We start from the raw sequence: 24,089 nt of genomic DNA on the forward strand, positions 1-24,089 counted from the left end.
CAGATATCTATACATAGGCAGTAATTGTTAACAGTAACTGTTAATGGTCATTGATCAGAACAGCTTTATGATCTAAATCATTCAGGAGATCTTAGACTCCATAAAGTAACGTCAGAAATAACTTCAATCAATATAAATTTGTGTTCAATAATTATGAGTAGGAGTCATTGATACAAGGCCAGCTTAGCATTAGATATAGTGGTAGATGAAATAATCAGGAAATATCAGGCAAGAAGGAGCAGAAGTAAGAAATGTTAGGAATTTCCACTGGCAAAGGCCAGCAAATCTTCCTGACCATAAGTAACAAATATATATCTGTATCAATATGTAAAGAACATAGAAAACAGATAACTCATACAGAACAAGGCAGCTTGATAGTTTCATCTTTCCTTTATCTTAAGGAAACTAAGAGAATGACAGATAACAAAAAAGTAAGGGCCATATTTCTAGTCTCCCAAGACATGCATTGAGAACTTTGGCCTTGAACACAGTTAGGATTTCTTTAGCAATGAACCATACATCCAGTCCTGAGCTTCAAGATAAAATGTACATAAACATGTTATCAGAGCTCCAAATAATCTTAGATTTCATATGCTGCTAGATAATACAGGGTGTTTTTCACATCACACCTGCATAGCTTTGTTCTTTGCCATTCCTTGCCCTTAAGGAAGTAAGGTAACATTTTTAAAATACACATTTATTTCTGAGAACCCAGTTCCTCTTAGCTGGATGCCTCAAAATACCTCAATTCTCAGCCCCTAACCTGGAAACTTCTGTCAGATGTGAGCAGGGAGTGAGGGAACGCTTGTAACCCAGCACGTGAAGTGACTTGGACACGAGTTTTACCTTCCCAAGGCCGTAGGGATACAGGTGCCTACAGCAGGGTGGGCTGTTCTGCGGAGGGTGACCTCGGCCGGACAACGCACCTCCCATGAGCGCCAGTAGCCCGGGGATGGCGGCACTGCCCCGGGCTGCCGAGACAACCGAGCCCAGGAAACTTTCCCCCGCAGCACCTGGTGGTCGAAGCATGCTCGTGCTCCCAAACGGGACTACAGGCAGCGCTTACTGCCCATCGGAGCCGGCCAGGAGCACAACTGGGTGCTTCCCTTTCGCCGGTGCCGAGGAGCAGCCCGGCCTCCAGGGGCAGAACGTGCCGGCAGCTCCGACACTGTCCCGCCATGGCTCCGGGACTCCCCGTGCCCCTCAGACACGGCCCCCCGCCGCCATCTTGCTAACGGCGCCGCTCCACGGTGCGGGGCCGAGCTGTGTGGTGCCTTCTGCCCGCCACGGTGAGGGCCGGGCGTCGCGGAGCCCCGGCTCGCCATGGCGGGGCGCCGGGCGCTGTGGAGCTGCTCCGTGCAGCTCGTCGCGCTGCCCTCGGCGGCGGGCTGGTCAGGTGGAACGCCGCAGCCGTTCAACAGCTCCTACCGGAGACCTACAGAGCCGCCGCCGTGGAAGGGGTGGAGCGGCACCATGGAGGAGGAGGAGAAGGAGGAGAAGGGGGATGAGACTTTTCAGGGGAGGCAGCAGCAGCAGCCGAGGAGGTGAGCGGCGCTCCAGCGGCAGCAGCGCTCTGGGGCCGGGGGTCTCTGCCCCGCGCCTTCCTGTGAGCAGGGGGAAGCCGGACCGAGCCGAGCGGCGGCTCCGGCCCCGTGCCCGTCCGGAGGGGAGGCACTGCCGGGGCTGCCGCCGTCAGAGCCCGGCTGGCGGCCAGAGGAGCGGAGCACCTGCTCCGAGCGCGGCAGCGGGGCTCTCCAGACGCACACACGGTACCGGGGCCCCGCCGGTGAGTGTCGGGGGACCGGGCTGAGCCGCTGCGGGAGGCAGTGGGAGCGGGGTGGAGCGGGCGCGGGCACCCGCTCGGAAAAGTTCGCGGGTGGGCGGGCGAGGTGCGTGGGGCCGGCGAGCCCGGGTCCCGGCCGGGGAGGAGCGGCACAGCACGGCTGCCCACGGAGCCCGGCGTGTGCCCCTGCCCCGCTCCCTGCCTGAGCCCCGGCTGGGCACAGACCCCGACGGGCGCCAGCTCCAAACCCAGCTGCGTCCGGGGGGATCCTTTCGCACCGGTGAAAGAAACCCTGCGAGAAAAAAGTCCTGCGTTCGCTGCCAGCGCAAAGCTTTCGTTTCTGTCAATTGACAGTAAAACATGCTGCAGCAGCCCTCGGAAAGAAACAAGTTATATAATCGCAAAAAAAAAAAAAAAAAAAAAAAAATCCGCTTCATAGTGTCGGCGGCATGGAGAATGTTTTCTTTTGAAGAGGAGGCACGAACAGATGTTTCTGTTCGCATTGTATAGTGTGAAGTGGAGGATATTAAGGCGGTCATTTAATGTAATTAGTGCAGTCAAATAATCTCAATGATCGTCAATTATCTCTACCTAGCAAGGATTTGGGGAAAGTGTTGACTGCATGCAGTAAAATCCATGAACTTATGCAGAATTTTTTTTTTCTTGTGACAATTATGATTTCTTTCATTTGCTAAATGGCGATTATGAAGCAAGTTTTAGTTTTAAATGTACGTACTATTTGTACTGAAGTATTTTTTTCTTTAATTCTCAAACTGCACCAACTAAAGTGGCATCAAAATTAAAGATAATGACAGTTCAGTTTTCTGTCAAAAAAGCATTGAAAAGAGTTTTTTTTTAAATTCATAGTAGCAGCTGTATCAGTTAAGAAAGTAGGAAGCTTATCTTATTTTGTAGATAACATTTTGAGGAAGACAAGAATATGATTATTTTTTCTTATTAATTCAAGAATTATTACAACAGTGGCTTTCAAAATACCCCAAGTTATCTCAAGCTGAAATGCCTATTATAAAAAATAATGGGACTTTTTATTATCTGGAGGTTGGAAAGCCCTATTTGATTCAGTTATGGATGATGGAGAGCTGTTTTTGGGAGAGGAGGGAAGTAAGGGATGACAGTGAAACTGTTCTAATAGAAATAACAGTTATTCAGCTTCTGCTTGGCCTCAAATCAGGAAATGTCAAGCCTTTTTAAGAGGAAGAAATCCACTATTATAATTTTATTCACTTGCATTAACTAAGTAGATTTGAGGAATAACCAGAAGAAATATGCTTTTTCCTCAGCCTTTATAAGCTCAAGATTGAACCAAAACTGTTAAATTTTCATTCAGAAATAGCTTTTAAGTTCTTTTCAGCAAAAAGGAAAGCAATTATTTTGTCTGTGATGAGAAAACCAGAAATACTGCTATATTAGTTAGTGTCTTTATATGTAACACCTGCACTGAAATTAGTTTTTCTTTTTGTCACATCTATGAATCCTTTCCTGATCTCCCTTTAATTTCTTTCAGTGTATTGCTTGAACTTTATAGGTTGCTACTTCTAATACATTCAGAGCCAGGACCTTGTGCTTAAAGATTTGAGCAAAAAGGATATTTTTCTGTAAACTAAATGTTGCACTTAGTTTAAATATTCTTAGAAAATCTAGGAAAGAAGTTGTGTTATATACTCTTGTCATGTAACATCTTGGTGTTTAGAAGCTGTACAAGAAAGGCATAGTTTTGGGTTTGAATAGCCTACAACTGTGCCCAAGCAGATAAACCTGGTAAAGCTGTTCAGGAAGGAGAGCTGGGCATTGCCAACTGACACTGTGAAAACACTGCTATCATCGTGGCCCTACTGTGAAAAACAAAGTTTGATAAGATGCGTGAGTGAAAAATTGGGTGTTAAAGAATTTCTGTGAAGAGTTACTTCTTCTGTAAGACCTGTTAACTGTGGTTGGAGCTGGAAGTCCTACTGCCTGGTGAGTAAGGTTTATGATATGACAACAGGTTTTCTTGCTTAAAATATTTGGAAATATTTTTGTCATGCTTTGAACTGGTTTTTATGGGAAGGTTTCAGTGATACTCAACTGTTTCTGATAAGAATGTGGCAATTGCAAGGTGTTTATGTGTGTCTATTGAGATGTGTTTACATGAAACACTTTGTCTCTTTAAAACACTGATGTATTTAGGTTGGTGCCTTGAAAATTAGTAGATGGCTCATGTTTATGTTGGAAGTATGCCTTGACTCTTCCCTAAGAAGAAAAACCCCAAACCACACAACTTCTAGTATTAACACTTCTGTTGTTGACTAACAACCAAAGCACTTTGCATTTCATTTAGAGTACATGAAGACATCCTAATCTAGAGTTGTGGGGATGGGATCAAAGGCCCTTTATATATAGGAAAAAAGGGTGTGATGAAAAACATGTATCATGATACTTCCAGTTTCCTTCAGTATGGATGTTTTGCTGTGTCTCTGTACTGTTCCTTTGAATTTCTTCTTAAAATGGGTCTGTTTCAGTTAGAGAACTATAGGGGTGCTGTATTGAATGTGTTTTCTGGCTTTCCGGTATGAAGTTTGGATGTTCAAATCTTTCATTATTTGGAAAAGCTGGTGACCTTTTGGCTTAATTCGTTTTAAAGTTGGCCCTTGAACAGGTGCATTGAAGAAAAGCATCTATTTCGATTTAAAAAAAAATCACTTCCTTATCTTAGCTGAACCGGAAATTATTTGATTGGATTTCAATAAATTTGAATTCAAATGTTATAAATAGTTCTGTAAAATCCATATATGTATGGCGTGCATGTAAATGCATAGAAGGAGAGAGAGAGAATGTTGTTAGGACGAGCGAAAGTGTAGGACAAAGAAAAGTGTATTTTTTATTGAAAATCAAGTAGAATAGAAAGAATTTAGGGATGTATTTTCATGTTGCAGAGAAATTACACTGGACCCAATGTGCCTGGACCTTGAACTGAAAAGAGGCAATCAAAATAGACAAGCCTTTAAATATGAATATAAACAAAATTTTATGACTGTCTATTAACTTAAAAATAAAATTGAGTTCTTGGGTGTTGCTGCACTGCCCGGACAACTGAGGTTTTATAGGGTTTTAAAGGATTATTTTTGGTCTGAGTCTAGAGGAAGTTTGCATAGGTGTTTGTTCCTTTCTGGCATGGGGCGACGAGGAAAAAGAAAATTAAAAGGCTTAGTAAATGAGGTGGAGATAGCAATTGCACACATAAAAGTGCTGGAGTCGATGGTAAATGAACTTTAGATCCTGCTTTGCCATGTGGATCAAAGCTTTAACATGATTTTTGTTCATTTTTATGGAAACAGTTCTTACATTGCCTCTCTAACCACATGCTGCAAAGGAAATCAGTTTTCTCCCACAGCCTGTTGAAGTGGAGCCTTAATTTCATTACATGCAATAGCATTTGGGTTTAGTCATATCTAACTGACATTAAGATGTTAGATGGAAAACCTTTACCCTTAGGATGGAGTGTGAGCTTCTAATATTTTAACTCTTTTTTTAGTTAAGAAAAATGTATGCTAGCAGTTTCAATGGCATCATAACTTAAAATGCAAACTCCCAACATGTAGATGCTGTTAATACACAGAAGTGGCTAAAGTGTGTTTTTAAATGCTCAACTTCAAAGTTTGACAATTTTTTCTAACAGTAAACCCCATCCTGGCAAGGTGTGCCTCTATCATTAACTAGAGTCACATCAGTAACCAACTGAAACTAATGAACTGCTCATTTGCATAAATAGTTACACCAGTGCAGCTGGTGCCAGAACGTTAAAGCTGGGCTCTGGATCCTAGAGCTGGGTTGGTACAAGCTCTTGTTTGCTCTTTTGGAAAAGCTTTGTTGAAATTCTGTCTAACTTTGTAGAGCCATCCATGGAGATTGTAGTTGCTGTTGGAATCCACGACTTATCTGTACAACTGTGCAAATATGCAATCTGCACTTATTTTTTTGTTGATTTAAAGATTGCTTGCATTTGATTTGTGACCTGGGTCTTGTCTTGTGTACCATGACAGCTGTAATGCACAAACCTTTCTTCTGTGTGTTAGCCTCAGTCCTGCAGAGCAGGTAAGAAAACTTTGATTCCAGCTCTTGTTCTTTCAACATTCTTCCCTATAAATTAACTAGTCTTATGAAACTAGTTGTTAGGGGAGAGCAAAGGAAAGCAATTTCCTTTCTGGTGTAGGGAGATTTGACTCCAGCTTCCCTTTGGTGACTGCTTCAGCAACAGCACAGAATTACACTGCTCTTGTGCTTAATCATAATGATAGTCTAGGCTGCTCTTTCAGATGTGATGGCCACAAGCCAACTTTTGAGTTCTTTTATTCAAGACTGCAGTAGAAGATGAGGGTAGAGAAGAAAACAATTTATTTTAAAGGCCTATATCGCTAAAGAAATTGGCTCCTGGGTCTGTCATCTCTGTTCTGCTGTGTGTCCCCTATGGACAGCTACTGTCATATCAGGGATCACAACCTAAACAGAATATGCATGTGACAAAAATCTTCTATCATATTATCTACAGATCATAGACATGTTTGGGGACTACAGAATGCTCATATTGGACAGGGACAATCAGCTGGGGCACCTGGAAACAAAGGAAAAATAGTTATGTATTGTCCCAGATCCAGGATCTTTATTCAGTTGATACAATGCCTGCAGCTGGTCGGATTTGACCCAGCCTTTAGAAATAATTGGCTCCAGGGACTACTGATGGGCCTGACTCTAAAGCCTATTTGCATTTCTATCCAGAGGCATGTAAAGGTGTAGCTGATAGGCACGAATAACTTTCTGTTGGTTTAGTTCCCCTAATGAATACCAGCAAAATTGAGGTGGAATGTGTAGTAATGGGAGTGGGCTGCCTTGTGGGTGGTAGGTAGCTATTGAATGTGCTTGGTGATAATATGAAACATTACTATCTAAGGAGGTAAACAGAGAGTTGCAGCATCATCAGTACTAAGTGAAACCTTGGAAGGGAATAGATTGAAAATGAAAGGGTAGGAGGAATTGTTGAATCTAACTTGATGGTATGTGTAACTGAGCTACACAGTGAATTCTAAATGGAGGGTATTTAATTCATTTTTTTTTCTAGGCCAGTGCTGGCATAAGTAGTTTTTGTTTACAATATATTCCTGTTCTCACCCTTCCCTGTCCTAACCAGTTTGTTGGTATAAACACTTGCATGGTTGCTCAGTGATGCAGGTGAAAATTAAGTGCTTCTCTAGGGATGGTAAGGTAAGAAGTGACTATCAGCTAGATTAGTTTCTTAAACAAGTTCACCATGTGGACAAAGGTATTTGTTTTGGCAAGCCTGGGTGAGTAGTAAGGGCAGAAATAGATTGGCTCATGGTCGTGGCTGCTTAAGTAATACAGCTGCTAAAGAATAAGCCTAACAACAGATGACCATGGCGTAGATGCCTCACCTTTTTTTAATTTGTAACTAATCTTATTTTTCTCTATGATGTCTAAATAAAACTTTGCTTTGTTTTACTGTTGATCCTCAAAGCTAAATAAGAATGATAAAGGACTTACTCTAATTCCATGAGGCTGTTTATGGAGACAGCTGTTCCTTTTTCTGTTATCAACTCTTTTATTCATCTCTCTTGCATAGTACACAAGGACAGTGTAGAATCAAGATACTTAGAGATCTGTTGAATGAAAATTTTGGCAACACTTTTTGTTACTAAGGATTTTTAATGTGATTCAAATAATGGAAGTATTCACAGATCAGCTAATGCAAGCTTGAGAGATCTTTGTGTGAAATCCTAATAACAAGAGCATCTGGAATAATTGCTGGTGCAACTGCTGTGCAGTGATAAAAAATAGGTATAGTGAAAGAAAACTTCAAGATGTGTAGCAGTATACAGTTCACAGAAAGCTGAGGTTCTTGTTCTGGTAAGTCTACAATGGTAAGATGGAACAACTTGAAGTACTGCACAATAAAAGTTTAAATGCATTCAGAATTTTCCAGTCTCAAACTGTTCATTAATTAAAGCAGCCAATTTCAGACCTGAAGGGAAAATAAAAGCAGAGCCAAAACTTAGCTGGCAGTCATTTGATAGTAAAGCTTGTGGGAGCCAATTACTTACATGGTCCCTAGCGTTTGCAAATACCTTTCCTTCTAACTGAAACAATTTTTTGTTTTATTTCAAGCCAAAGTGCATGGGGTTTTGCAGTCATTAAAAATATGTATAATGAAAGGAAACTTTGGAGTTGTGTAGCTGTATATGGAGAAAGCTCAGAGTCTTGTTTTGGTAAGGCTGCAGTGGTGTGAGTTTGCTGGGAATTATGTGCTGTCTCTTCTAGGTGATCATTAGCGCAGCCTAGTTCTGAGTGTAGTTTACACTCAGAGAGACAGTGATTAAAAATGAACCAAACCCTTTACTTCAGAAAAGCAGAGAAATTAAAGGTATTTGGGAAGCTATGGAATGTTTGCCAGGCAATTGTAAAGTTTGGGGGAAGTTGTGTTCTGGTAAACCATAGCTTCACAGTAATTCTTAAACTTTCAGGCCTATGGATTTGTTACATAAGGACCACATTTCTTGTAGAAAAGAAGAGAAAGTCTGTTTTGACTTGATGCTTCGTAGCGTGTTGTGCATGGCTCTGTGATTAGTAGGGGGAACTACATCCGCTGCATTTATGGAGCAGCAGATCTTGACGGAGACTGGGTGGAAAAGGCGAAGACAACAGATTTTATGCCTACGTTCAAGTAATTTGGCTTGAAGGTCTGCTATGCTTAAAAGACCATTTAAAAAGAAAAATTATAATGGCATAGTGCTTCTTGTAATGTTGTTGTATCCTTTTGCAAACCCTTTGAAACAGAGCATTAAAATACTTAGCTAAATTTTTGTTATTTTCCTAAGTAAACACAAGGCTCAAAGCCAAAATATTTGTATCCAAATTTTCAGTTATATAAGCAAGGCTAAAATAAGCCACTTACCCAAAACCTGTTGTCCTAGGGGCTATATCCTGTTTACAGGTGTAAGCCAGTTTAGTGGGTTGTCAGACATGGACCTTCCATGCCATGTCTTGCCAGATCTACAACTTCGCTCTTCCTTTGTGGATTATGGGGGGTATTAGTATTTGATGTTGGAAAACCTAATCTGTGAGGTCTGCATTTTGACTAATGTTAAACTTTGTCTTATTCATCAGCCAGTGGTGTTCTTCCCCTCTGTCTACAACACCTTTTGGCCTTGTAAATTTGGATGACTAATAATCTTTAGGAGTTTGTATGTCTTGGTTCATTTCCTCTTCTGAATTCAGTTGAAAGAGTGAAGCATCTCTGAGGACAGAGAGAGAGGGTGGTTGCCTTGTGTCTCTCCTGAGCCCCTCTTACAAACAGTATCAATGCACTTGCCCTCTGTTGGGGTAAGTTGCCTCATCCTGAAGGATGGGTTCCATTTGCCAGGAAAGCTGTTTAATGATTTTAGGTAGAATAGTAGTTTTTCTTTATGTTTAAAAGTATAAAAAGATTTTGTGTAGAATGTTACATAACAATAAAGTTTCACCAGGGATATGATCCCTTCCCTCTGTCCCTCCTAAGTGAACAGAACTCTGTTCCAGTTTGATTTTTGTATCTCTATAACTCATAATTTTTGCTGTCATTCAGGTGCTTAAAGTAGTTTTTCAAGTGCCAAACTATTACTTTTGGGTAGGAAGAATTTAGGAAAGCTGGCAGAAAAATCAACTAATTTTGGATTGGGTATTTTCTAGCATTTAAAGTATACCTGCTAAATCTCCTTATCTGTAGAGGCTTTCTTTTGCAAAAGCGTAAGAATCTCCTTGGTTTAATAATTGGTTGAGTTTTATTTTAAGCTAATGATTTCTGGCTTTCAAGAAATTATCATCTTGCTCTTCTATATCAGAAAACTATGTCATGAATATTGTAGGATATATTTAATAAATTTAAATGGAAGAGAAACTATCTGGCAAGACTGATACTTCAAAGGAACCTACAGTTCATCAGGAATACTTTAACTGATTGTAAATATGTCCCTTTCTTATGCATGTAAAAGGTTTAAAGTATTCTGTGAGCACTGAGGTCTTTTATCCCTTCAGTGCTTATGGAATACTAATGAAAGTAATGTATGTGCATCATGTGGGAAATATGTTGGCAGACAGATAGATACCTGCAGTGCCTTAAATGCTTTGGCATTGTCTTTGTTTAATCATAGTTGATCCCTGCTTCCCTTAGGGGTTTATACTTTCAGAAAAAGATCAAAGGTTTATATGAAGGTTTAAGCAAAAGTAAAATTCACCTATTTTAGAGATGAATGAATAGATAAACAGAAACTTAAAAAATAAAACTTTAGGCACCCCAGTCTCTAATATAAAATGTCTTATAGGAGTAATAATTATGGTAGTTATATATATTTTAAAAATCAGACATCTGAGATGTTAAGAGAATAATTTCCTGGAATTAAGTACCTATCTGATTAAACTTTTGTGATTTGTTTTCATGATGCTTTCTAAAAGAGTAGCTGTTTTATGCTGTGTCTGTGTGCTTTCCTAAATTAATAAACTGACTTGGCATTGAAAATGCTCTTTGAGGAATGCAAAAGACAACCCAAACCCAACTCTTAAGTTAAAGTATTCAGTACCATTTTTTGGGTATTATGCCTTTTTGTGTCAGTGATTCTTGTGTTATCATTTACATCTGCTTAAAATACTATAGAGCAAGTTGAGTGTTTCATTGAAGGCTGATTCCAGGAAATCTTTAGTGGAATAGATGAAAAAAAGCCTAGAAATAGCAACAGTTAAATTTAAATTATGATGCAGATATGGTACCCTAATGCTAAATAGGAAATACGTAAGTGGAGTAGTTTCAGTAAAACTGCAGGGAAACAGGAGTACAAAGCAATTACAAAAAATAATATTGTGACTGGGGTAAAAAATGAATGCTGTTCATGCCTTTTTTATTTGAAATGAATTTTGATGTGTTAGTATTTTATCTCTACTGTATAGCACAATAATGGCTATTTTGTTAAGAAAATTTCACCATATTTATCAATTGTCATATTCTTTGCAGCTGATACCATACTTAGTGTTTTGTCGTCAGCTGCTGCTGAAATAGCAGAAATGGACTCTGCATTTGAAGTTGGAACATCATCAGCAAATGCATTTGGCTTCAGTTTTCTGACACATGTGTGTAATACCGTAACTGAAATGTTGCAGTGAACAATATATTTAATCTTCCCTCTAATTGAGCTTATAGGGGGAGAGTGAATTACATGATTTCTAAGAAAACTGTGAGCTTCAATTCTGTTCTCTGACAATCTTTTTGCATGGACTGCCTTGCCTACTGATATCAGCCCAGTGCTTCCAAGTGTACAGCTGGAGTCTGAATATTTGAGTTAGTGAAACAGTAGATAGGAAAAAAACTGTGTCCATCTACTAGATGTGGTGGAGAATTTTCCACAGGACAAACTTAATAATTCCTGCACCTAAGCTGTAAATAGTGCTGTCTGTTCATTACTAGTTGTATTCCAGTTTTAATTAGGTAGAATTTGTAAATGCCAGAAAGTTGTGCACTCATTAAAACAGTAACTTTTTTTTTTTTTAAAGCTAACAGAACAGTGTATTTACTTTCAACATTTCAGTTGAAAGTAAATATGAAAATGGAAGCATTTAGATTCAATTTAATTGCTTTGGCAACTTCTAAAATAAAATAGTGATATTTGGTTTTTTTACCTTGGGTATAATTTGATTATATTTGTAAAGTCTGAAACACTTAAGTGCAGTTTGGAATAGGAGGCTATGACTAATGAGTTCATAGTTTTCTAAGAAATGTACCAGAATCGTGGCTTCATAGAAATAAGTTTTCTTACTTTTCTGTGTTTCACGATGGAATTAAGAGCGAATGTTGCAGCTGTGATTTAAAATATTTCCATTTCCTGTGGCCTTTCACCAGTCAGTTTAGTTAAATGTATATTAAAATTGTATTTGAAACAGTTATTTACCTTTATTATAATAAACTTCTTGATTGTTTTAGACAAAATACGGAACAGTACCAAATATCTTTTGTGTTCTGAGTTTCCTGCGTGTGTGTTGGTATAAGCATTAGTATGCTACACAAGTCTGCTGTTTTTGCTACAAAACCAAGTCACTATATATAGGCAAATCCTAAGGTACAGTATAGTTCCAGTGTCCCTTGCACAGACTTGCGGGATCGTATTACATCAGGCAGTAAATGTCATAAGTTTCAGGAGGAATGACTGTTCTTTGAAAATGTAAATTAGGGAACCCTTCCCCCTCACTTTTGCAGTTGGTAGATAATAGTGTTAGTATCCGAAGCTGTGCATTCCAGGGAGTAAAATTCAGCCTGAACTACAAAGAGCCCTCATGTCTGCTTGTCACAGCATGTTTTTGAAGTCTTTTGTGTAATAGCAACTGTTTTAAAAGCATATTTTGTTGATTAAAAAAATACAGTAGATCATAAAACAGGAAGGGCAGGCTTGTTCCTGATGTGTGTGAGAACATTCAGTCTTATGAATGTTGATGCTAGACCAAGAATATATTGATTAATTTTAAATTTGATTTAGCTCTCCTGAAAAAGATATGGATAAGAACACAGATGAAGAACAGCCTTCAACTGCCTGTAACCAGTACCCTAAAGAAGCAGTGAAGAAACGTCAGAATTCGGGTCGAGGTTCCGGGAGCAATGATTCTTCCAGGACCTTCAGAAAAAGCTTCAGGCTGGACTACAGATTAGAAGAGGATGTAACTAAATCAAAGAGAGGCAAAGATGGGAGATTTGTCAACCCGTGGCCAACATGGAAATCACCAACCTTACCCAACATTTTGAAATGGTCCTTCATGGAAAAAAATAACAGCAATGTGCCACGCTCCAAACAGGTGAATACTTCCATTTTTACTTTTGTGATTAAGACTGCTTTTACCTCTGTTCTAATCAATAAAATAGGACAGTTTCTAACTAATGCCCATTAGGCATCTTCTGGAGACCTTTCTAAGCCTTACTTTTCTGATTTTATTGACATTCTATTCATTTCAAAAGGTGGGTTAATACTTTCTACCTCTTTAATTTTTGTCTACTTGTTAGTTCCCCATGTTTTAATTTATACAGCTCAGTTTATAAAAACAAAAAAAAAATTGCCCTGTTAGTCATAAACCAGTAACAGCCATTTATTTTTAATAGATGTTGCCTTATGAAGCATACTATTAACTTAATTTGTGTTGCATGAAATAGCTTATTTCATGACATATCCATTTTTTAATATTTTGCCTTTTTTTTCGGATGGCAATTTAATACATATGTTGCATCTCTTGCATGAAAATGTAATAGTTTGTCACCTACTTATGAAAATACTTACAAATCCTTTTTTTTATGTTTCAGTACACAGAAAAAAAAATGCATCTGTTAAAACTAACCTGAGCAAGTATTTGTACTGAAACACTTGAAGTACAGTGCCAGTTTACTGGGTAACACTGTTATTTGTTTTTGGAGAAATGCTTTAGTCAGGTATTGTATGTAAAGAAGGAGACAGGAGAAGCTTCTTTCCCAGGAAGAGTAATGGGTACTGGAAAGCCATGGGTTATCTTTATGGTCACAGGAGGTATGAAGATGACTAAGTTTTGACAGAATTGCTTCTCAGTGCATTTCTGATGTGTTGACTGTACTTCAGAAAAGCTGTGCTGAAGGGTGCACAACCAAGCACAGTATTTGTTAACAAGCAGGTGTTAATAATGCTTTTAAGCATGCAGGAAGGTATGCGCAATCTATAAATCTCACAGCCAGTATTTAGTAAAGAGCTTTCTATTTTGTCTTACCTGAACTACCTGTGAAGGAAGGAATTCTATCAGTTCTATGGACAGGAAAGCCACGTTAGGCATTAAGGCATGATGGTCAGAGGTTTGGGGGTGTTCAAGGAACAAATAATCTTGGCTGTAATATAATAATAATAAAAAATAATTTGACTTAGAAAGATGAACAGCAAACTTGTGTCAGTCTTGGGATCCCTTTCAGCAGTTTACTTTTTAAAATGTGGTGTCTTCCTTGTGGTAACAACAACATGTATCGGTGTGTACAGCTTTCTAGACAGTGTGCTGGCCGCATCTCCATGAAATGCACACCTGTACGTTTTCAGTTGCCTTTGGCCGCTGCCCTCCTTGGTATGTGTAGAACAGGCTTCATGTCTTCCCAGTGCCAGTGAGAAACCTGGGTAGTGACTGAAGTCCCTCAAAGGCAATGCTGAGGTGTAGTGCAGAGCATACAGCACTTTGATGGAGTGCAGAACTGCAGCCCTCCCCTTTAATTTACGGTTTGTCCCTACAATAAAGGATGATCACAACGAAATCTACAAGGCACCAGTTTAAAAGCCAAAAAGCCATTTCTCTGACCCAGTTGGGCTTAATCATGGGCTAACTTTATTTTTTGCATAGGAAATCTTTTAATTAGGCGCCTGCAATTATTCATGAGTTTGGTGAAGTAAATCAGAAACAGAAAAACCTAGATAGGGCTCAATGAAATGCACTTCTGGAGTCCTCAGCCATTTTGATGCTTATTTCAACCAGTTTTCTTCCACCCCTGCATCAGCCTGTGAAGTGCATCTGAGCTTGTTTAAAATTCAAACTAAGGGCTCCATACTTTATTTATCGCTGCTAGATGTCACATCCTTTGAGCAGACTCGTGCTTCAGCTGCCACATTGAGTGAGCCTAGTGATGCCCTGCTATGCTGGGCAGTTCATTTTATCTGTACCAAGTGCTTTACATATGTAAAAATGAGCATATTATCCAGGATATGTGCTTGTACTTCACTGTGGAAAAGCTATATGTATTATAATCATGCCTTCAGAATGAGCCTGCATTCAGAATGCATGGACTTCTTGTATTTTCATTACAGGCTTTCTTAATAACTTTGTTCAGAGCTGTTGGAGGATCTTTAATTATTAGTTGTTGGATCAGCAGTTTAGATTGTTCTCATTTCTGTAAATCCTGTGGTATTCCAGTATACGCTAAGCGCCAAAAATCCCAAGCTAATCAGCTAGTCTTACCAAAGCCTGTCATGTGTTTTTTCTTGCTTTGCATTAGGAGGGAAAGAAGAACGGGGAGGGGGAAGGGACACAGTAGGAGGAATTTTTTGTATTATTTGAGTAGTGAAGATAAGACAGTCTTAAGCACATTTTACTTCTGTTGGTAGCTGATTTGACATAATTGCTGTATTTCAAAAATCTGTTATAATTCTTCTAGTTTTAATAAGTTTCTGGTTAGTCTGACAGAACAAAATATATTACAGCAGGATAAAAGTTCTGTAAGATACGTATTTCATTCATTATATTGCTCTATCCTGTTGTGTGAGTTTTAAGTATTTCATGTGAAGTATACTGCTAATAGAATTTGTGTTTTAGTTTGAAATCTTATTAGTAGAGTATTTCTTATTTCTTTAAAAGGGGATTTTGATGTGCTTTTGTAAAATACTAAAAAAAAAAAAACCAAAACCAAAAAAAAAACCCAAACAACCCCAAGTATAAATCACATGCACTGAGAAGTAATGTTTTGACGTGATTTACCATGATAGCTCAGCAACATGCCTGATTTCTAATCTCATCCTCTGAGGAATCATTGCTTTGGATCAGAGGCCTGTGTATCACAAACCTGGCGAGCACATGCTCCGTGCAGGATCCACAAGTTACACTGCCTTTGTGCTCTTGGTTTGTCTTGAACTTTTGTTCACAGAATTTCATTTAAATAGATCAGGATGGCAGTTGTTTGGACTATGCTCTTCTCTATCAGTCTTCCTGTCTGTGTGACTTTTACAAATGCCTTTTATAGTGATTAGTATAGTTCATGGTATACTTCATACTATGAACTGTATAGTTCATGGTATGAATAGCTACCTTTAAATCAACTATTTTAAATACTTGATAGCATCAATCCCGGTGACATCCCTGTAAAGCCTTTATTAGTACTGCATCAGATGTCTTGTGGCTTTAGGCAACCAAGTCACAGTCAGCTGCTTACTTCCATCCCCCACTGCTTGCACCCCAGTGGAATTGAAAGGGGAAAAATCAGATAACTTGTGATTTGAGATAAAGACAGTTCAATAGGTAAAGCAAAAACTGCATGCACAAGCCAACTAAGAATTTTATTCTCTTTGCATGGCTGGGCAGGTGTTCAGCCATCCCCAGGAAAGCAGGGCTGCATCCCATGTAACAGTTACTTGGGAAGGTAAACACCATTCACTCTGAATGTCCCCCACCTCCTCCTTCTTACCCCAGATATTACTGCTGGGTGCAATATCATATGATAAGAGATATCTCTCTGATGGATTGGGGTCAGCTGTCCCAACTGTGTCCCTGCCTGCTTCTTGTGTGCCCCAGTCAGCTGGCTGAGATGCTGTGTAAGCACTGCTCAGCAATAGCTAAAACATCAGTCTGCCATCAGCAAAAATAAGTGAATTAATTTAGTTCTGAGAAAATTTGGAGTCTAACTCTAAAACCAGCTACTTAAAAAGAACATTTTCCATAAAAAATGTACTGACCTAAATTGCATTATGAACTTATTCATTAAGTTCCATATCTGAGTTTTATTTCTTTGATATAATATTTTTGACTGAACCATATGTAATTTGTTGGTTTGTCCTAATTTCCATTTTTGAGTATTATGTTAGTTTTGTGTATCTTTTTTTTTTTAATTGAAGTATCACAGTATAACACTTCTGTGGTTCAGATTTCTGTGGCCAGTGTTGTTACCATGTACTTAGAATGAAATAGAGATAAGAAAATGATGGCTTCTTTCTTGGTGAAGCAGCCATTTATCTCAGTCGAAGATTCCTACTTTTCTTGTATGAACTAGGGGATTGAATTGTACTAACCTTATATTCAGCTTTATAGGAGGTTATCTATTTCTCATTCCTGGAGACAGTAATGAAGCTTCCTCAGTAAACATGTCTTGTCCATTAGCGCTCAGAAAAAGCAATTTCATTAATATTTTATTATTTAGAGCAGAATTGCAGGGGGATGGAGATGTGCATGCTTTGTTTTTCCCAACATATGCCTTCCAAATCAATAAAATATTGTGGAGAAAGTAACTTCCCTGAAGCTGTCAGGACTGGTTTAGCAAGGCAACTCCTGGAGTCCTGAACTGTCACAGCATCAGCTGGACTTTTAAAGGAGCACAAGATCAGCTCTGTATAAACTCACTGATAGTGCTAATCTGTGCTAGGCTGAGAGAATGAGAGCTGCAACCGCAGCAGGCAGACCTTGACTTGGAACCAGAAGTGCTGAGACATTTGTGATTATAAGGGAGAGGAGTGTCAGGAGTCTAGAAGCTGCCCTAGCACATGAAAATTCTTCTAAAGCAAAGTGAGGAGTTTGGACCATAAGTGTTTGTGAGGAGAGTCTTAGCCACATTGTGGCTAAGCTGGAGATGGTCAGAAATTTTAAGACTCTTTGCTTGGTTGTTTTTCTTAATAGGAAAGCTCTTATTTATTGCATATAAAACTTCTGCATTAGCGCTTCAACCAAACTGCAGTGAAGAGCATAACTCTGGTTCAATATGAGAGAATGAGTGGTGGTTGGGCAGTGAGTTTCAGTAGGTAATGTACAGCCATAGCCTCCTTTGTGCCAGCTTGAGGATACACACAGAGTCAAATTGGTGCCAATCAAAATGAGAGCTGTGTATTTTTTACCTCTGGATTAGTGCTCAGCCAGATCAGTTTTCTGACCTGTTGTACTCAAGTAGGGACTGCAAAACTTGTCAAGCTGGAATAAGAGAGGAGGTGGGGGAACCTTTTCATAACCAAGCATATCTAAGTATTTTAAGGTTTATCTTAAAAATTACTTTGTTTTTATGAATCTTCGTTAAATTCTTGGCAGGATGGGAAGGCAGAATTGTAATAGGTAACATTAGCCAAGTGAAGTTAACCTTTGTGTGCTACTTCTAGATGTAATGAGGATGGATAGAGAGAGGGCCTGATAAAAGCTAGCCGAGCTTTTGTAGAGTGTGACTGGGGAACGTGGCATTTTCTTTCATCTGTGACTTACTTGTGCCAGGACTTAAGAGGATGCATCATTTAGTTGCATAAGCTAAACTTGAGTATTTGTTAAATAACACTCTATATGTGTATGTGTGTATACACATATTCTTTTTCAGGTGGAGAAATCCCTTCCCAGGATGCTGTTACTGCCTTGCAGTGCTTTCATTGCAATGCCTCCAGACTCTATCAGGTCTGCTGGCCTGAAGGGATACTCTCTTCTCTTTCTCAACAGAGAAGTGTAAATGTTGTAAAAACCTAAAATTAAATTAGGAGGAATCAGCTGGGAAAATGGACATGAAAAAGGCATCTGGTGTGTGCTGCAGTTCTCTGCATAAAAGCATAAACAAAGTACAAGTCTTGACTGTATAGATTTATGCCTTGTATGCAGTTTTTGTTCCATGGCCAAGTACATTCTGAAATCTCTTGTGCATATTGTGTTCTTTTTTGCCAGGAACTCGACAAAGAACTCCCAGTGTTACAACCTTACTTTGTTCAAACACCAGAAGATGCTGGGAAGACAGGAGCTGGTATGCGAGTCACATGGCTGGGACATGCCACAGTTATGGTGGAAATGGATGAACTTGTATTTCTTACTGACCCAATCTTCAGCCAAAGAGCTTCCCCAATTCAGCTCTTGGGTCCCAAGCGCTTCCGAGGGCCTCCATGCACAGTAGCGCAGCTGCCCAAGATAGACGCGGTGTTGATCAGCCACACCCACTACGATCACCTGGACTACAACACCGTGGCCAGCCTGAACGAACGCTTCGGGAGCGAGCTGCGCTGGTTCGTGCCCCTGGGGCTCCTGCAGTGGATGCAGAGATGTGGTTGTGAGAATGTGATTGAACTGGATTGGTGGGAGGAGAACTGTGTCCCTGGTCACGACGCAGTAACTTTTGTCTTCACCCCTTCCCAACATTGGTGCAAAAGGACTGTGACAGATGATAACAAGGTTCTCTGGGGCAGCTGGTCTGTCTTGGGACCTTGGAATAGGTTTTTCTTTGCAGGAGATACGGGGTATTGTTTTGCTTTTGAACAAATAGGTAAAAGGTTTGGACCTTTTGATCTTGCAGCCATCCCCATTGGAGCTTATGAGCCAAGGTAGGAAAATTAGAGTTTGAGCAATATACATAAATGAAATTATGTACTGATGACAAAAAATACAAAGTTAAAACTGTAGGTGTACTTTATTAAAAAGTATGTGTATATTTGATGGTTTTGGGGAGCTTTTTCTTCAGACTTAAGGACAGCAGGGATGAATGAGCAGTCTTTCTTCCCTTAAAAATGTTGAGTAAAAATCTGGAATTACTCTGTGCCTTTTTTTCTGAAACAGCACAATTTAATCCAGCCCGTTCCAGCGTGTGTCATTTGCTGCATTTTTCTCTTCCTTCAGTGTTTACCCTGGTTTTTACAACTTAATCTGGAGACAAAGATGACTTGTTATAGAGTATGAAAAATCTGTTTGCACAGGAGAGATAACTTTTCTCCTTTTGGAGAAAACATTTAGACAATAGTACTTATATAGTACTGGAAGAAAAGCATGTATGGGCTGAGAAAAAAAAGATGGGAATCCAAATAGCATGGTAAAAATTCAGTATCTTTCAAAAATTGCCAAGTTCTTTCTTCTGTTTTGCCTGTTCCCTTGGGCTATTTCTGAAGCACACACTTTTTGGTGTGTACTGCTAGCACCAAATTTTTTCAGGGATGGCTTTAAAGTTTCAGCCCTAATGCCTCAAGGCACCAATAATATGTCCTTAACCTATTGTAAATAGAGATAAGAAAAAATCCTTCAAAAAGAGAGTACAATAAATGAACTGCTGTTTGATGGGTATGTTGTGTACATTAGTTTCCTGATCTTGAGTGTTCTATATGTTGTCCAGGTATACATGCTTATGGTTTTTTTTTTTATTAGGTGAGCACATATTTCTTTTTGTACTTTGTAATGGCAGTAAAGGAGAAATCTTGCACTGGATTAGGTGACACAAAAAAGTACTTCTTTGTTTTGGTAGGTGGTTTATGAAATACCAGCATGTGGATCCTGAAGAAGCAGTAAGAATCCATATTGATGTGCAAGCAAAGAAGTCAGTAGCAATTCACTGGGGGACCTTTGCTTTAGCAAATGAGGTAAATTGCAACACTAAACATGAGTTGAGATTTCCAAGGACTAGACAGTCATTAGTGAAGCTTTGCTTGTGCAGTTTAACCTACATATCTGTAAATGTAAACTTAAAATGTGAACTTTGTATTAGTGAAAAGTTGTTACTCTATATACTGCTGTTCAAAACAATGCTTAGCTTTTCATAACCAATTACACAAAATATTTCCATAGTTAAGAAAGTACAGAGTTATTGAAGCAGATGTGGAGGATTTCTGATATCCAAATGCTGAGGAACGTAACAGATGAGGACACATGCAGTATTATGTGGTGTTATGCATTACGTTATGCAGTAATAAAAAAAGACTGAGTGGTGCATCATTTGGAGATAGTAAAAACTGCATGCCTGTAGGTCAGTACAGTATTTATTATGTCTGTCCACTAAATATATAAACAATATTTTTAATAGTTGATTCAAAGTTAAAACCAGAAAGGATATGAAAAAATTTGTAATTCTGAGTTTTTGATGTTTTTTTTAATGTTTTATTTCCCTCTGCACCCCTCCACCAAGTCCACAGATCTAATAAGTTTGCCCAGATACTTTCACAGCAACTGAAAGTGCAGTGAATAGGAAGTATCTACATTTGTTTTGATACTGTCTGGTAGCTGTTTTTCAACTTTGTTTTTACATCAGTTGCACTACTTTATCTCATAATTCATTCCTGATTGTGTGATCACCTGATCTGTCCAATGTTCTGTCTGTCTATGCATGGAGGGAGCATAGGGTGTGATGCGTGGATAGAACGTTTCCTGTCCGCAGTGTGTCCAATACTTGTGTTACTAGTGCCCGCAGTACAAATACTGTGTACAGGAGCACAAAAATAGATGGTTACTCCTTGACGATGCCTTTCGGAAATGTAACAAATACACCGTGGTAACTGAGGGGGCCGCACTGCTGGAGCGCTCAGACAGGAGCGCTGACAGCGCGGGTTTACAGAGCGAGGGGAAGCGCCAGCTGCCGGCGGCCAGCGCTTCCTCCGAGGGGATCTATTGCGCCGTTAAGGTGACTGAGTTGGGGCTGACAAGTTGAGCCTTGCTAGTTACTCTGCAGCTGCAAATCAGCGTTCTTATCGTTCAAAAACTTCAAATGAACCCAAACATTTTAATTTAACAAATATCCTCCTCCTCCCCCCGTTTTTTAGAGATTTTTTTTCCCTTCAAAAAATGTTGCAGTGGTATCTTTTCCATCATATTTTTCTCATTTTTTTCAGTATTACTTGGATCCTCCAGTTAAACTGAATGAAGCTCTTGAAAGATATGGCTTGAAAAAAGATGACTTCTTTCTCTTACGACATGGAGAATCACGGAATTTGAATACAAATGACCGATTTGAAAACTGAAACAGTGTCAGTTCCTTGTAAGCCCTGTTTGATTTGAACTAGCAATTAATGTTACAATACTAACATAATGTGCACAATAGATTTTTGAGATTGGATTTCTAAATGCCAGGTTTGTCAGTTTCAGAACTAAAGCTTGCATATCAATTTCATGACAAATTTTACTAGTTATATCGTTTATTATTAGAGAGGTGATCTAAAAGAGGTTTATATATTAAGTGTTGTCTGGGAATAACTTGCTCTGATGTACACCACTGATAAAAAAATTATTTTTAAACTCTTCATCTTACCTGCAGCAGCAATAATAACTTCAGCACAGAACATATTCTTAGGATTAATGGCTGACTTGAATTATTCGTTGTTAGACTGTCATCTCCCACTTGTTAGTCTTCAGGTTATGCCCTGTACCTTGATGTACAAGCTTCATACAGCTTCCCTGTATGTTTTGTGGGGTGAAGTCTTCCAATACTGTGTTGTTAAAGCACAAGCATGGTAAAATTGTTTCACTCTTCATTTTCATGTATTAATGAACCACAAAAGCTGAATTTTACATCAAAGAAATGTGCCTTTTAAAGAAAGAGATAATTTAATATTGCATCATGGATGTGTAAAACTAACTGCTGGCCAGAATATCTGCACACTTTTATTGTTTTGTCTATGTTTTTCAGTTAGTCTGAATGTATCAATTGCAGCACATGAAGTGGAAAAACCTCATAATGTCACTTGTCCTTGCATTAACTCAGCCTTTTTTTAAGTACTTTTTTTTCCCCCAGTAGAAAGTCTTGAGCAAGGGCTGTGGTATTTTTTCTAATAGCTTCCCTATAATTTTAAAGTTGAATGAGATTACAACATTGTTCGGTGTTATAAAACTTGGCCAAATGTGTCTGTATCAAACTGTCTTGCTAATTTACAGAATTAAAGCCTATTGTTGCCAATAAAAAGCGTTATTCTCCTTCATAATTTCATTGGCAAATCATGTTTTGTTTGATTTCTTTTGTTCTGTGGGATATGTGGGTTGGTTTGGGTTTTCTTGGTTTTTTTTTCTCTTGCTGTACATTTTATTTTCATATCCCACAAAGATAAATATATATAAAAAAGACATTAAAGGCATGAACTTCTGGCAACTAATTAAAATCAGTTAATGAGATTTCATGGTAGGAACAACTGAGATAATCTTTTAACTATATACAGTTATCAAGACTGGATTAAAACTACCCTGTTATTCAGTATTGGGGGTGTTTCAGATGAAGTGTCTTGTATTTACACAGCAGTTTCAATCACAGCTTGGGTGATACAATGTATATTACCTGTTTGTAATTTTGTGGAGGACACCAAGCTGCAAGAAGTTTTGAATATTTTGAAGGACAAGTTTAAGATTAAGGCTGGTTTTGTTATGGGTTGTTTTCCTGTTTTTTATAATCATCAATAGGTTATTCTGTAAAATTATGTACTTCAGAAAGAGTGAAATTAAAATACAGAATGCCTAGCTAAGCAGCCACAGAGCAGAGATATACTGAGTTACATGGATCAGAAACTAAATGTCAGTAATGACGTATTCTGTTTTGGATCTGCTAATTCACAACATTTGTTCCTAGAATGGTGACCGTTATGTTTGGCTTGGTGCTGATAAGATTCCACCAAGGGTGTGAGGTGGGTGATAAAAAATGAGACATCTTTGCATAAAGGCACATTGGAAAGTCTTGCATGATTTCAAACATCTCAACAGCATTGTTCTATGAAGAAAGCATTAAAAATAGTTCTTTCTAGACCAGAAAAAGAAAACTGAGACGACACTGTAATAAGTTCTCATGTATTTTTAGAAAAGGGTCACTTGTTTCTGTCAAAGCAACGGATAAGAGATCAACTCTATCAAAAAGACTGTACTTGAAAAACTTAGTTTTAAGTCGGGGAACATGGAAAGGGACATCTAGTTGTTGAGCTTAATAAACCATGTATCAGCTATACCTAGAACAGACTGGTCTTAATGTCTTGTCAGGAAAGGAGAGTGGGTAATTCTTACTGTCTGGCTTAGTCTTTACTTTTTTTAGTCAAATTCAGTAGCAGAAAACATTAAATCTACAAAAAGTTGCAAAACATTAAGTGATTGCAATGTAACTTGCTTATTACAAACTGTACAGTGTTTTAGGAGCAGTGGGAAGGAGAAAAGGAAGTTCACTGTCAATGCAGCAATTGTCAAGTTTCTGACTGGGAATCATGCCAACTTCTATTTCTGCCTTAACTGTATTCCTGGTGAGTTAAAACTACCTACGTGGATAAATTAGATACGTGTAGCTTTACCCCTGTATTGATCAGGGTATGGGTGTGTCACAGTTTCAAGGTCATATTTTTCTTGCAGTTTTAGCTATTTGCAAAGTGACCTTCTGCAAAGAAGTCTCTATTGCATTACAGAAAGAGATTATAGTAATGTTTTCTTAAGAGCAGAGTGAGTATGGTAAATTAGAAAGATGAAGCACTTGGTAACAGTTTAGTTGATACAGTTCTCTTAAAAATGGAATAAAGTGGAAAACTTTCCTAGCCTTTACATCTGACACCTTTCTTATTTTCTCTGTAGTGCAAGTCTTTTAGTAGTTTGGTTTTAGAAGTATTTTCCAGTATGTTTTCTGTTCATCAATGAAACTCTGTTCAGGTTCTTTTACAGTGATGTTTGTATGGATTACACTTCATTTTGAATTAATGCTGGGTTGCTGACTAAAACTTTACAGGGGCTAATTCTGCAGAAGCACTCATTCCAGTGATGCTCCAGTTGCAGAAAAAATGTGTAAAGATATTCAAGGAAAGGA

The 24,089-nt window shown here is 38.8% G+C and overlaps 1 protein-coding gene across 1 annotated transcript; it reads left to right on the forward strand.

Moving 5' to 3' along the window:
• The first annotated feature begins 803 nt into the window (after positions 1-803).
• NAPEPLD (N-acyl phosphatidylethanolamine phospholipase D) lies at positions 804-22,253 on the forward strand. The gene is given in 7 exon segments (XM_053942107.1): positions 804-1,218; positions 1,221-1,295; positions 1,298-1,544; positions 12,346-12,658; positions 18,251-18,897; positions 19,806-19,920; positions 21,163-22,253. Coding segments are annotated over 7 exon segments (1,566 nt in total). The 5' UTR covers positions 804-1,178; the 3' UTR covers positions 21,292-22,253.
• The last annotated feature ends 1,836 nt before the right edge of the window (positions 22,254-24,089 follow it).

This window comes from Vidua chalybeata, chromosome 5 (genome assembly GCF_026979565.1).
Source record: "Vidua chalybeata isolate OUT-0048 chromosome 5, bVidCha1 merged haplotype, whole genome shotgun sequence".
NCBI lineage: Eukaryota > Metazoa > Chordata > Aves > Passeriformes > Viduidae > Vidua > Vidua chalybeata.